At 51.2% G+C, this 14,259-nt stretch overlaps 5 protein-coding genes across 5 annotated transcripts; 3 read left to right on the top strand and 2 right to left on the bottom strand.

Moving 5' to 3' along the window:
- Nucleotides 1-1,070: 1,070 nt before the first annotated feature.
- Nucleotides 1,071-2,428, bottom strand: GTR2 (GTR/RAG family Ras-related GTP-binding protein; the record flags this gene model as incomplete). Its single annotated transcript, XM_046092925.1, has 4 exons — nt 1,071-1,239; nt 1,290-1,973; nt 2,025-2,126; nt 2,181-2,428. 4 exons carry the CDS (start codon nt 2,426-2,428, stop codon nt 1,071-1,073), a joined length of 1,203 nt encoding a protein of 400 aa, XP_045948903.1.
- Nucleotides 2,429-4,079: 1,651 nt separating this feature from the next.
- Nucleotides 4,080-5,546, top strand: LDX57_011181 (FAD-binding oxidoreductase; the record flags this gene model as incomplete). The annotated part of the gene is made up of 3 exons (XM_046092926.1): nt 4,080-4,505; nt 4,570-4,693; nt 4,753-5,546. The coding sequence occupies 3 exons, from the start codon at nt 4,080-4,082 to the stop codon at nt 5,544-5,546; spliced, it is 1,344 nt and encodes a 447-aa protein (XP_045948904.1).
- A 1,304-nt stretch (nt 5,547-6,850) lies between these two features.
- On the top strand, nt 6,851-7,447 carry LDX57_011182 (uncharacterized protein; the record flags this gene model as incomplete). The annotated part of the gene is made up of 1 exon (XM_046092927.1): nt 6,851-7,447. The coding sequence occupies one exon, from the start codon at nt 6,851-6,853 to the stop codon at nt 7,445-7,447; it is 597 nt and encodes a 198-aa protein (XP_045948905.1).
- Nucleotides 7,448-8,744: 1,297 nt separating this feature from the next.
- LDX57_011183 (putative acid phosphatase) lies at nt 8,745-10,268 on the top strand (the record flags this gene model as incomplete). Its single annotated transcript, XM_046092928.1, has 3 exons — nt 8,745-8,881; nt 8,945-9,279; nt 9,349-10,268. The coding sequence occupies 3 exons, from the start codon at nt 8,745-8,747 to the stop codon at nt 10,266-10,268; spliced, it is 1,392 nt and encodes a 463-aa protein (XP_045948906.1).
- A 519-nt stretch (nt 10,269-10,787) lies between these two features.
- LDX57_011184 (uncharacterized protein) lies at nt 10,788-14,033 on the bottom strand (the record flags this gene model as incomplete). Its single annotated transcript, XM_046092929.1, has 1 exon — nt 10,788-14,033. The coding sequence occupies one exon, from the start codon at nt 14,031-14,033 to the stop codon at nt 10,788-10,790; it is 3,246 nt and encodes a 1,081-aa protein (XP_045948907.1).
- Between the last annotated feature and the right edge of the window lie 226 nt (nt 14,034-14,259).

Below are 14,259 nucleotides of genomic sequence, written 5' to 3' on the forward strand. Positions count from 1 at the left end.
TTCTGGAGATGAGGTTGTCAATAGGTACTCCGTACATCGCTGCACTTTAACCCTATCAACTCTACGGATTTTGCACTATCTCAGTGAAAAATCTTTTGGTCCATTCAATGATTCGTGATATTACTATAATTTCATGCATGATGCGTCCAACTCCCTAATAAATCGAACGCGACCCTGACGAGCCGATCGTTTCTTGCACCCTCAACACCACCCCTTCAGTACCCATTATCAAGCCTCATATCCACGAAGTAAGGATCGTAACTACTAAAGATAACAGTCAGCAAGAGGCCTTCAAGAGATAGACAACGTGAAACTGCATCAGCTGCAATGGGCAGATCTCTCAGACATCCAAGGAAGAAATTGCGCACAGAGCACGTCTAGAATGGGTTCTCGCGACGGCTAGCGTGGAAACTGCGAATGTGGAAAATACTTTTCATCATCGAGATTGGGGATGGGGGTGTGAAAAGGGCTTTGCTGTAAAGAGAGTGCGACTCACCAATTCTGGTTCTACAGTGGAATCGAAGAGCTGTTGAATGAGTCGATGTTAGGAGTGCATATTCCAAGCTGCATAAAGCTTGGTCGCCGAAGGGGCTGCTGTCATGTTGACATCTTCGATTCGAGTCGTCAAAAGGAGAAGGTTGAAGAAGGATGGAAAAGCTCTGGTGACGGTTTTTCTACCGACCTAATAGAAAAAAAAAAAAAAAAGGACGCCAAGTGGGCCCGCCGTTGCTGGTTGCCTTAATGCCTTAGTGGGATGGCCCAATACTTTTGTAGGTATTTATTACAAGTTCAAAAAAGTATTGGCAAAATGAATTGAGTTAAATTAATCGGTGCAACGGGGCATATCCAACTCTGATGAAGCTCATGATATGGAAAAGTCCAGCGATCGACCCTTGTACATACACCGTGGACAACGCAGCCTCTTCCTAATTCCTCGTAGACTTCTGAGCCAAGATGACACAATCCTAAGTCAGATCTCAAGTGCCTCGGGAATGTATCATACCAGAGTATAATGGTATTCACAAGAAATAAGGCCAAAATATTACCGACGGGTTATGGAACAAGGCCGATCAGCTGGGAACTTGCTCCAGTCGATCGGGCGCTTGCTCCTGTTCCTGCTCCCAACTGCGAGAGAAAACATCGTTGAGCGACTCTTGGAAGGTACGACAGTTCATGTCGATTAGCCCCTTCTTTTCTTTGGATTCGGTATTCCTGATCACGGAAACTAGACACAGATATCTAACAACAGTCAGCATACTCGTTCGCCAGTCAGGGCGGTGAAAACACACTTATTCATTTCCATCAAATGAATCATTGTTTCGTCGTGCAGAACGACATGGCTCTCTGCCTCCTGCGTTTGATCACCCTTGGGCTTGCGGTCTGGATGATCCCATGAGTAGAGCTCGGAGATATCCACAATGACATCAATGTAATCGGAGCACATCTCATAGCACGACATATCCACCGGACGAGTATCAGACGCAATGTAGATCTTGCTCAGAACGTCGAAGAGATAAGTCTTCTCGAATCCACAGTTGTTGGCCAGAGTGTTGATCAAGTTTTCGAGAGTGGAAAGGTTGGGAATCAGCTTCTGGATTACCTTGCTGAAAGCCTCGAAAACGGAGTAGTCGTAAATAGAAGTGAGGTAGTAATGGACGGGGGCGTTCTCGTATCCGGCATCGCTCAGTTCGTCGGAAATTAGCTGCACGATGTCCTGGAAAGTGTCGGTGCGATACTCGTCCGACAACCCGTCAACTTTATGGATGAAGACCTCGATGTTAATGTTTGGGTAGTACTGCTGAACAGTCAAGATGGTCCGGTTCAGACGCGCCACGGAGTCCAGGTAATCATCTTGGGCATCGATGACCCAGACGAGCGCACCGAGGCTCCCAAAAATGTCTTCGAGGTCAAAAGATGGCTCGAAGTATTCCAACTGACCGGGGAAATCCCAGACCTGGAAGTCCATGAAAGAGCTGCCACTGGTGTTATGAACAGATCTAGGCGTGAGTGATGGAGAAACTCACTGGATGGAATCTTTCTGGATGCGTGTAGTTGACTCTAAGAACAGGGTTTCATTTGGGGGCATCTTATGAAAGACAACACTTGCGATGGAGGATTTCCCACTCCTGGTTCCGTCAGTTCGGTCAACTGTGTAGGGCAGGTTTCTTTGTGATAATTACCGACGAAGACCCATCAGCAGAAGACGAGGTTTAGGATCTTGAGATTTGGTGGCTGCAAGCTGGCCTGGCTTCGCCTGCCCAGGCTGTCCGGGGGAATGATTTGCGACCTGTAAGATACTCTCGAGTTTTAGTTCGGCACTAGTCTTGCAAACTGTAGGTCTTCCTTGCAAAACAGAAACATCTGAGAATAGATGTCTTTCCGGACCAAAGTCGATCCAACGATGGGGTTGAAGTGACAGAGGAGCCATCTTGCGGGATCTTGCGGGCAGAGTGCAGATGTTGGGAGAGAGGAGAGAGGTGCAGCGATGGGAATGAGGGGCATTAACATCCAAATCAAAGAATGATCTAGTGAGGCCTTGCTCTTTAAGGCTTTTAATCACTGCTTGAAATCCCCCGAGCGCACAGCACGTGGCATACAGATGGACAGGGGAGACTGGACAGTGAAGGAGCTGCCTAGCGTGCAATTGAAGGGGGAAGACTGCAATCGACAGAGCCGTTGAGCAACATTGAAGCAAACATCGTACATCCCTTCAATTCACCAATCTGAGGAAACTCAATGTGCCCTTCAAGCAACCAGCCGCGCCGAAGCTGCAAGCCGCTCTGGCATAGGCCACTCAGGGACATTGGGCTTGATGTGTATTATAGAACAGCAAAGCATATGAAGCAGCAAAATTGGCTCGTCCAGTCACATGAGAGCATAACCAGACTAATTCTCTTCAAAGGTCGTTTGAGGGTCATTAAGTGAAAAGTGAGACTTTCTTACCTCCATGAGTGCAAACACCGAGAAGCCAACCGACTCTTCAAACGAACGCTCGGCTGTGTGAGTGTAGTTGGTTCCGAATGAACTAACCAGCACGCCGTGAGCAATTCAATATCAGTTGAAACCAGACCCTAAGGGACAGCAGACATGACTTACCAATGTCGCTTAAAGTTTTAGCGGGGTTCAAGAGGATGACCGAGATAAAGACAGGAATCAAGGTGTCACCCGAGCGTGCAAAGACTTGAGGAATCACGATGCCGAGAAATGGGAAGCCAACAGCTCACAGCTCTGTGCAGCTACCGTGTAACAATGGTCCAGGAACTTGATCGGGTTCGGGGAAAGATCTATATCCATCAAGGATATTTTAAGGTGACTTGCTGCAAGGGACCAAAACCAGAACGAGAGGGTCGCAGTTCAACAATTCCGGGACATTGTCATTGATTTTTATCATTCGACCAGAGACAATTCAAGGCACAGCAGAGGAGGCAGTTCTCAAGGGCTGATCATACACATGAAATTGTCCTATACTACCCCGAGGATGATGTGGGGGGGGAAGCTCCCTGGGTGAGTTGAACAAGGGGAAGCGAGCAACTTCTGTCGATGGGAGTGTATTACGCTCGCCTGCTCGAAAATATCCAGGCAACAGTGACTAAGAGGAAATAGATAGCGATCTAGGGCCGATGTAGAGCTAGAGATGGCGGCGAGATATGATTGATGGACGAGGGACAGAAGATGCGGTGCGTGTCTGGCGATCAGACCGGGAACCCCGACTGGCCTTGGCGGCATTATTCGCCCGGCCTTTCTTTTCCGCCTTTTTGTGCCTCTCCCCACTCTCTTCAACTACAACTACATAGTAACCCGTCCTACTCGAATCTACTGTATGATGCCAAGCACAAGGGTGGACTGGAATATCCTGGTCGAACCTGAACAGATCGGAGGCAGTTCGCCTGCAGGAACATCGGGAACCCCCGCACGTGAACGTTGCTTGCCCACCTTCCCTGGTTGATTCCCATTCCTTTCTTCCTTCACCCCTCAAGAAAAATCACCGACCCAACAAATGTCTCTGACGTGATCCGATCAGTCCGAAAAAAAGAAAAAAGCAAGGCTTAAGTAGAGAGCCCAAATCTCCAAAACAGACCATGCGGATTATCTGGAGGGACACGGCAGACGCCCGGGTGTACGAGGCTGCACGCCTGGAACATGTATTCAACAAGCACTGCCCAAATCGGTTCCCATTGGCGATTGCCAAGGTGACTAGCGAAGGTGATATAGTTGCGGCTATGCAGCTGGCGATTCAGCATAAATGCCATGTCTCTGTGCGGGCAGGGGGCCACTCATTTCCAGTATGGAGTGTCCAAGATGATTCGATCTTGATCGATATGGGCGACTGGAAGCAACTCAGCGTCGATCCGGAGAAGAGAGTTGTGATCTCGACGCCTAGTATCACCAGCAAGGAGCTTAATGATCGACTTGCTACTCATGACTTAATGTTTCCCGGAGGTCATTGTGGTGATGTTGGATTGGGGGGCTTTTTGCTTCAGGGTGGAATGGGATGGAATTGTGGAGTATGTCTTCCTATCAAGTAGTAGCTTCTTTTGGCATGCGCGGGACATTAATAACGTTCTACAGAACTGGGGATGGGGTTGTGAGTTTGTCGAGGCCGTAGATGTTGTCACTGCGCAGGGCCAGCTGGTCCACTGCAATGCACAGCAGAACGAAGACCTCTTCTGGGCTTCTCGCGGAGCCGGGCCAGGTCTGTGTCTATCACTCGCAGATTCCATGTAGGCTAGACATTTCTAACTAAAAGCATAGCATTCCCTGGCGTTATCACGCAATTCCACGTGCGTCTGATACCACTGCCGCGAGAGATTCGTTCTTCTATGTATATCTACCCCCAAACGCTCTACTACGAGGCATTCAAATGGGCTCTCTCCTTGGTACAGACGTTGGACGGTGACACAGAAATCACTGCGAAGGCTAAAAATGACGATGGGGCGCCAGTATTCGCCATTTATTTCACTACTATGAAGAATACCACAGAGGACGCCATGCGGGCGCTCCAGCCGGTTCAGGATTCCAGGCCTGCAGGCACACTACACGAATCTTTCTGTCTCAAGGACAGCCTGGATAATCTCTATGAGATAATGAGTACGTTGCATCCCAAGAAAGACCGGTATTGTTCCGACAATTTGTACCTCCGCAACGACGCAGATGTGCCCGGTCTTCTAGAAAAGGCATGTTTTACGCTTCCGCACCCAGATTCATATCTTTTTTGGACTTCGATGCGTCCCTGGAGTAGAAAGAAGCTACCCGAAATGGCACTCAGTATGCGATCAGATCACTATTTCGCGGTTTATCTCATCTGGGAAAACGAGGAAGACGACCAGCGGTGTGTGGAGTGGTTGCAACAAATCATGAAACAGGTTGAAGGCGAATCCGTTGGATCATATATAGGAGATTCGGATTTTGAGCTACGTTTCACTGAATACTGGACGGCGGATAATTACCAGCGCCTTGAGCGTATTCGGGACGAATGGGACCCCGATAGCCGGGTAAAAGGAGGATATCTTGGAGATGGCAAGAGGAGAGTCGCGACGAAGAAATAAGCGGGTTTGATTCACGAGATATTTGTCTTGATATAACCATACTCCATACTTGCGTCAAAGTATATCATAACTGAGCAGTCATAAAGCACATTTAGGTAAGAACTTGATGCGTCTATGTACACTAATTCTATAGTACCTTGGGACGATGCTGTATGCCCATGAGTCTGACTGAATGATTGTTAGATGAGCTACTGTAGAATAGGAGCCACTTGGGTTAGATCGGAGTTATCAACCATCCATACTTTGCATGGCCAAAAAGGTGCATGCGATCATGTGCAGTTGCCCACCGCCCCGCCCCCTCTTGCTTGTCAACCTCCCGCCTTCTATCAAGGTCTAAAGATAGATTGAGAGTTGTCGTTTCACTGGTATCTTCCAGCGGTTTCCCGGTACGTTGATTTGAAAATGCTTTACACCCACGCAACCATCATTACTGTCGACTCTGATCGACGCATTATTGAGGATGGTGCCATCTATGTCCAGGGACATGTCATCCAGGACTTGGGCAAAACCAACATTTTACTTGCGAAATATCCCCAAGATCAGCAATATGATCTCAGCGGACGGATTGTGATACCAGGATTGATATCAACACACATGCATACAGTCCAAACGTTGATTCGGGGAACGGCCGATAATAAAGAGCTTCACAGCTGGCTCGACGATAGGATCCGTCCACTGCAGCACGCGATGACTAGTGAAGATGCCTATGTATCGGTGCAATTGAGCGTTGCCGAGATGTTGAAGTCAGGAACAACATGTTTTTTGGAGAGTATGGTATGTATCGTGCAATCTATTCCATTCTTTCACCGGGGATCACTTAGGTTCCTATCACAGGAGCAACCTAACCATCCTGCAAACAGTTTCTCTCACAGCATAACTTTGATGGACTTTGTCGTGTGGTTCAAGAAAGCGGTATTCGAGGCTGCTTGGGTCAATTCGCTCCCAATCCTGCCAAAGAAAGCAACATGCCAGACAATTCAATACCTGACGTGGTGGAGACCTGGCGAAAATGGAACGGTGCTGCGGATGATCGAATCCGGGTATGGTTTGGGGTCGCTCCAGCGGGACTGTAAGACCAGCTTTATATTCGGCTTGACGGGAGGATGCTGAATCAAATCGGGGCCAGGGCTCCGCACTCTCGAATGAAGGAATTAGCCTCCGTCGCCCATTCTCACGGGATTCCCATTACAATGCACTGCGCAGAAACAAGAAGACAGTTCGAATACTTCGCTTCTCTAGGACATAGTCCTGTCTCTTGGGCTGATGCCACAGGCCTGCTGTCGCCATCAACTGTACTTGTTCACATGGTGCACCTGGATAAAGACAAAGACATCCCAAGACTAGCGGAATCTGGCACCCACATAGCACACTGCCCAACCTCAAACGCCAAATTAGCTTCGGGCATTGGCCCCGTGCCAGAGCTACTTGCCGGAGGAGTCAATGTCAGTCTTGGTACAGACGGGGCTCCCTGCAATAACAGCTGTGATATGCTACAAGAAATAAAGCTTGCTGCTATTATTCATAGGAGTGCTTCATATGACCCGGCTCTGGTCCCCGCAGAAACCGCCCTAGAGATGGCTACTATCAACGGAGCGCGAGCTCTAGGTCTTGAAGACCTTGTTGGTAGCCTGGAAACCGGCAAGAAAGCGGATTTTGTGGCCATTAACACGGAAAAGTCGCAACTTCAGCCATGCCTTAACCCTGTCAGTAATGTGGTCTATGTTGCGACTGGAAGGGATGTGGATGTGGTAGTAGTCGATGGCCAATTGTTGGTGGAGACCGGCGAATTATTGACCATGAGTGAACACCAGATTCTGAAAGAAGCCAAGAAAAGAGTCTCAGATGTCATCCAGAGAGCCGGGTTGGCAGAGCAGATAAAGTCTCCCTGGCCAGTACTGTGAAGAGATAAACATGGATTATTTTAGTATGGTTGGCAACAAGATGGCTTAGCCGCCAGCAACACGCAACCACCCAAGTATGGTGATATGTCTTGGAAGCGCAAATCGATGCAGCGCACCCACATAATCGATGGTGAGCATCACGCCCATGATCAATGCCCGCGCTACCGCCAGAGTCCGGAAACAAATATATCGCCCTTTACTCACGGCTACTTGAATACGCGGATTCAACCATTGTTATCCGGCTATGACAGAGTCTTGGTAGTCGCAATGGATCAAGCCTCACGAGCCCCCGATGCATGTGTTTTTGCACTGAGACCGATTGATGAGCTCAATGATAACGCGGCTCTCTCTATTATGAGTGAGGATCTGATGCAAATGGATTTTGTCTACCATACGCTCAAGTGCGGGCCTACCGAAATTCGACCAGGTGATGGTATAAAGCAAAGACTTCCCTTGCCATACCGCCGACCATGGGCATGTGAAAAGGCCCTTGTCCATCTCTAGATTCAGGAATTGCGCAATGAGCTATCACAGGACAAACCTGGCATCCCCGAGGGTGATACTGACACTTTCTTATACTACCTAAGCATTGGGCATTTAGAGCGCGAAGCATTGATATTTGAAAAGAAAGATAAGAAAAAGAATCCCAGAGGCCATGGATTGTGGCGTGTTGAAATTGGGCCATCAAGGCGATTACATCATCCACGGGCACGTGGGTCCCACCCACCGCCTTCTGCGTCATCCTCGGCCCAACTTGAGGCATCGTTAACGGCCTGCCTTTTCCCATCCAGAACAAGTCCTCATTTCTCGAGAGGAAGGCAGCTTTGCCTCTTGCTTCGGCGTCGACACCTCTGCGGAAATGACAACACTTATCCCTCGTGAGCCTTACTCTAAGGAGGAGCTCGACCAGCTCTATCCTCGGGATTTGAAGCTGCAGTTGGTCCAGGTGGTAAGGTCTCCGTGAACACTATCGGCAGCCCCATCGATTGCGAGCTAATCAATGGCACAGTTCCTTCGTCATGGTGAGAGCTTTTGGGAAACTGAATGGATTGAATGACCTCGGGAAACTGACGATACAATCTCCAGGTGAACGTACACCGGTATCTTCGCGTTTTCAAAATGTATGTAGATACATCGGAACAAACTCCCCTCTCAATTGATTGACACATGCTGATATCCTGAAGGCAGGCCTTGCTCCATGTAATTCGTCCCCCAATATTGCTCTATCACCTGCGAAACCGCTCGTCTAATCAACCTCCCCTGTCAAGATTGGCCGTACTGTAATGTCGCACGCCAAATGATCCAAATGGCGGCGAGCAACCAGGATGTCTCCTCGTGGAATGGCTTCCAATGGCGGCGAAAGATGGAGACCTTTGGAGACAATGATGAATCGGTGGTGGCAGTCGGCGCGACCGGTGATATTGAGGGCATCTGGCAAGTTCTGGATCCATGGCAAACACGAACCGGAGAAACGCCGCATGTTACTGACTGATATAGTCAACATGGTGAGCTGACAGACAAGGGTCGTGAAACCACCTTTGCTCTCGGCCAGCGCCTGAGGCATCTCTACGTAGATCAACTTGGATTCATGCCAAAGATCAAGACTGACACCGAGGACATGTATCTCCGCACCACGCCCATCCCGCGCGCTCTTGAGTCCCTTCAACAAGCCTTCTGGGGCATGTACCCTTCCGGCGCTCGCACACAAGATTTCTCAGCCCCCGTGATTGTTGCTCGTTCGGTGTCGGAAGAGACGCTCTTCCCTAACGAGGGCAACTGTCGTCGGTTTAGGCAACTCGGGAAGCTTTTCGCCGACAGGGCCGCACTTCGATGTACGTTGTTGTTCTTCTCTCACTATCATCGAAGGAATTCGTAACTCACAACAACTCCGAAATATACAGGGAACGACACCGATGAAATGAACTATATCAACAGTCTTTTGTCCAAGTGGATGCCGGAAAGCTCCCCCAAGGTCGCCGTTGACTCTCATCCTCGTCTGTCGGGCATTGCAGACACCATCAACGCCAGTCTCGCTCACGGTCCCGCCACAAAACTCCCCTCGGAGTTCTACGACAAGAAGACCCGGCAACATCTGAACACGATCGCCGTGGACGAATGGTTCGCCGGATACACGGAAAGCAACGAGTACCGGAAGCTCGGCATTGGAGGCCTGATGGGCGACGTGGTCGACCGCATGGTCAGCACCGCTGTGGATGGCGGCTGGCGTAGCGAGACCTCGGCCTCCGGCTCCTCCACTGAGCATGGAAAGGCCATCAAGTTCGCAATGAGCGGATGCCACGACACGACGCTGGCCGCCATCCTGGGCAGCACGGGAGCGTTCGACGGAATCTGGCCGCCTTTCACCTCTTCCATTGCCATTGAACTCTTCTCCAAGGCCAAGCACGGCTCTGAGGACAACGCAGGGGTCATGTTGGAGGAATTCTCCAGTCCTTCCATTGCCACCAAAAAGCCCGGCTTCTTCTCCTTCCTGGGTGGTGGCTCTTCTTCCAACAACAACACCCCGCCTGCGCCTTCTGACACAGCCCGTGCCCCTCTCTCATCGTTCCCCGACTCCGCACGTCAGACCATGAAGCAGCACTATGTCCGTATCCGCTACAACGACCGCCCCGTCCGCATCCCCGGCTGCGCCGCTAAGCCCCAGAACCATCTCCCTGGCGACGACACCTTCTGCACACTAGACGCGTTCAAGGAGATCGTCGACAAGTTCACTCCGAAGAACTGGAGCAGTGAATGCGTACAGAACCTCGGCGAGGGACTCTACGGTAAGGACGAGAAGGAGAAGATCCAAGCTGGTTTCTAAAACAGGACGGACGTAATTGCTTTCTTTGTATAGCGTAGTTTTTCCTTTCTTGTTGCCTCCTCTTAGTATCTATCTATCGATCTACCTACCCCTTTTTTGTTCGTTTTGGAGAGAAGACATATACAAAATAAAAGACTGGGGAAACGGGCGCTCAAAGAAAGGCTGAACAGATGATCTAATTATTCTTTTGGGTTCAAGAGTCTTACTTTTTCCTTTCTATCATTCATGGAAGAGTAGAAAATAATCTATATGTATATCAACAGATATCAAGCACAGAAACAACAATCCAAACCCTATCTGTACACGCGCCGAAAGGATCAGAATCTTATAGAAAGAATGAGAAACCCAAACATGCAAGCAGGATGCCTGGCAAACCAAACCCTGTATCAGGTGATGATAGTAAAGATAATAAGAATTATGTTTCTAGACCATCGTCTATCTGTACATGAAGATAAAGGAAAACAAAGGGGCGATGAATATCTACTTTTCCGTCTTCATACACACTTTCCTCCCCTATGCTTATTCCGATTTAGGCGGCTTCGACCGAGACCGGGTCATGGGCGGGCTGTAGGTCGTGGGAGGACTCGGTTTGCGAGGAGTTACTGGCACGACGGGTTCGAGATCGAGTTCCTCGTCTTCGCTGGTGCTCCATCCGCTTTCGCTCTCGCTGGCACTCCAGATTGAGTGCTTGGGCTGCGGCTTTTCCTCGGCCTCGGGGGCGGGCGCCGGAGGAGCAGGTTCGGGGGCAGGAGCAGGAGCGTCACCGGCGCCTGCCTTGAAGCCCTTCTTGGCCTTTTTGCCCGGCTTCGCGTGCTTTGCCATTTTCTGCTTCATGATCTCCGCGGCCTGCTGTTCGAGCACCTTCTTGTGTTCCTCCTGCTCCGCCGCGGAAAGGCGCTCAAGGATCTCGTTCAGTTTCTCGATCGCGGGGGCATATGCCTGGGTGATGGGCATGTCGCCAACGCGGATGCGCATGTAGTCGAACGCTCCGACCACTGGGACATCAACCGGTTTCGACTGGGACATGAAGTTCTCGTCGTACACGATGGGAGGCATGACGCCCGGCGTGGTTTCAGGCTCTTCGTCTGGAATATCCAGTTGGTCGGGCTCCTGCTTAGCCGGCTCGTCGGGTTTGGCCGCGTCGCGAGAGTCGGTTCGTTCGACGTGCGTGACTTTCTGGTATCGCTGACTGAAGTGGGTGAGGATGATGGATTTGGCCTTCATTCGGCGACCCACTTCGAGGGCTTCGGCAGCCGTGCAATGCTTTTTGGCCAGAGCCGATCCCGCCATGTCGTTCTGGAACGTGGCCTCGTGGATCATCACCGTGGACCCACGGCCGATGGCGGCGAAGCCTGGAGAGGGTCGGCAGTCGCCCGAGAACGAGACCTTGAACCCGTCTGGGAAGACAAGGGAGACCGCCATGGCGCCCTTGCAGTGGGACACTCTCGCGGTCAGAAGTTCGGAAAGCCCGGTTGCTTTGCGGAGCAGAGGGGCGAGGGGAGATACGTTTTCGTTGAAGCTGAGAGACGAGGTTACGGGTTTTCCTTCATCCGTGTCGTGTCCGGGGTAAGTGCCATCAGCGCGGCAGTGACGGTAGGTGAGTCTGGACTCGAACGCGCCATCACCGCCTTCTCTGGTGAACGTATAGGTGGTCAAGGGCACGATCTTGCCAAAGCCGTAGTCCTCCACGCTGGCATACTCTTGGAGCCACCCAATCATCATGGGTTCCGAGACTACAAACAAGCGTTTCTCATTCAGTATCTTGGACATGTCGGTCTCAAGTTTGTCGACTTCGGGGGCTCCGTTGGGGTAGTTTTCCTTATACCAGGCCTGGATGACAGCCGCGGTCCCCAGATGGTGGTCCGCGTGAAGATGGCTGATCCATATGAGTCGCAGGTTCTGTAGGACCTCTCGCAGCTTTTCGGGCTCGAAAACGCGCTTTAGCTGGCCGAGTGTGTTCTCCCCGCAGTCAAGTAGATAGTAACCATATCCAGGCACGCTGACAAGAGTACTCGAGACGTTGCGATACCTCGACGGTACCGATGAGCCCGTGCCCAATGTGAAGATTTCTGCGTCCCGCCCAGGAAGATCCCGTTGGAAGTCCTTCAGTTGTTTCTGGAAATACTCCTTCTTGACCCGCTGCCCAATTGTAGCCACACGCTTCTGAACTGCAGCGGGCATTTTCCGGACCACTTCGACCGCGTTGAACCGCGGTGCCACCAGGGATGAATTGATCTTGGTCTCGGGCTCTAACTCGATAATCAAACCAGGTTCCAAAGGCTTGAATGGACATGTTTTCTTGATCTCGGTCGTGGTCGTCGGCTTGGCTGTGGACGTTCCAGCTTGCGGAAGGGTAACATTATCGTGGATCGGAATCGGATGGTTTTCGCGTCTTATCTTTGCCATACGCACCGACCCGCCCGCAACGCCTGCCATGGCCAGGTAATTCGGGTTGTAGTCAGTGCTGGATACTGTGTGTTTGCAGTGGGACATCCGGGACATGAATTCGCGCAGTTTGGGGTGCTCCCCGAGACCGGGACCCAGAATCCAAACAAACGCCTCGAGATTTGTCGTCACAGAGGGCGAGTTCCACTCTGGTCGATTTACCAAATTTTCAACATAATCGGCGGTTGGCAGGTCAATGAACGCGGTTCCTTTGCCGAGTCGTGGGGGTCCAAGAACCATGTCTGGTGTGATGACCTTATCGCCAACGGTCACGCTCTGGCCTCCAGCTAACTTTCCGAAGTCCGGGCCATATGGCACTCCATATCCCTTGGCCTTTTCGGGGTCGAATTTGCCTCTGAAATCCTGGTTCCGGACGACGTACGAGACCGCTTCGTCACATCGCGACGTGGGCGGGATCTTCTCCACCGCTGCGCCGGGCCAAGGTTGTCGAACAAAAACCTTGATATCCGGGAGAGGTTGATCGCCTCCTGGCATAGGACCCTTATACGGTTCAAACGACTTTGTTTTCGCATTGCGGACAAACATCGCTGCGGGCATTTGGACTTCTGCCAGGGGAGTCTTGACAAGAGCGTCCATCCTCCAGGATGAGTTGAACATGTCGTTCACAATGGCCTGTTTCGTGATCAGATCCCGGGCGCGGGAGTCTAATCCATCGGGTTTGTTCTCCTGGAATTCATCGAGACTCCTCTTCCTGGGACTTCGCGGGCTCCCCTGCGACGGCGACGAGGGGCGGATAGGCAAGGCCCAAACTTTGATGTTGTTGTCCGACCACGTTGGCTGCTCGAAAGGATCCTCTGCAGTGGCCGAAACGTTCTTCAATACGCTCTCGGAGTCATACTCCCGCGTGTATATGGGCATGCCCTGTCTGAAAACAAACCGCCGGCCAGTGGTCAAGGTATGCGTCAAATTTCTGGGCCCGTGGACCGTTAATGAGCCTCGCTGGACTACCGTCTCGCCGCCCTGTATCGCCAAAGGCAAGCCATGCGTCCCTTTGTCGTCCTGGAGCTTACGCTCTGCCTTCTCGCGTTCGCTGGCTTCCAGTGCACTGTGCGAGGTGCCGATCACGTCAGACACCGTGAGTATCATGCCAATCAAGCCACCATGACTCTTCCACTCCGATCGCCCCGTGATGAATACATCGGTGAGATATGAAAGTCGGATACCGCGCTCCATACAAGCCCGCTGGGTACCCTCAGATACTTGTCCGAAAACATAGCGCTTGTCTGGGAAATTGAGGATGAGGCAGGTACCCGGGGTGTCATAGGTCGGGGTCGTCACGACCTGGTAATTGATCTTCATGGGTGTTATTCCGGAGACCGGCGGGAATTCGAGGCCTGCAAGCTTGTATGTGGAAGGATGGTATATCAAATGGGTTGCCCGGGGTCTATTGAAGCCTGCTATGTGCGGAAGAAGTTTTGGTGTGCGAAACACGGAGGATCCTGGCTCCAATGGCTTCGGCGAGTGCTTCGGCGAGTGCGTCGACCTGTGTGTCACAGCTTTCTGGACTGGTGTGGCGGGCCCAACT

The sequence above is a fragment of the Aspergillus melleus genome (genome assembly GCF_016097325.1).
Source record: "Aspergillus melleus strain CBS 546.65 chromosome Unknown contig7, whole genome shotgun sequence".
In the NCBI taxonomy this organism is placed as follows: Eukaryota; Fungi; Ascomycota; class Eurotiomycetes; order Eurotiales; family Aspergillaceae; genus Aspergillus; species Aspergillus melleus.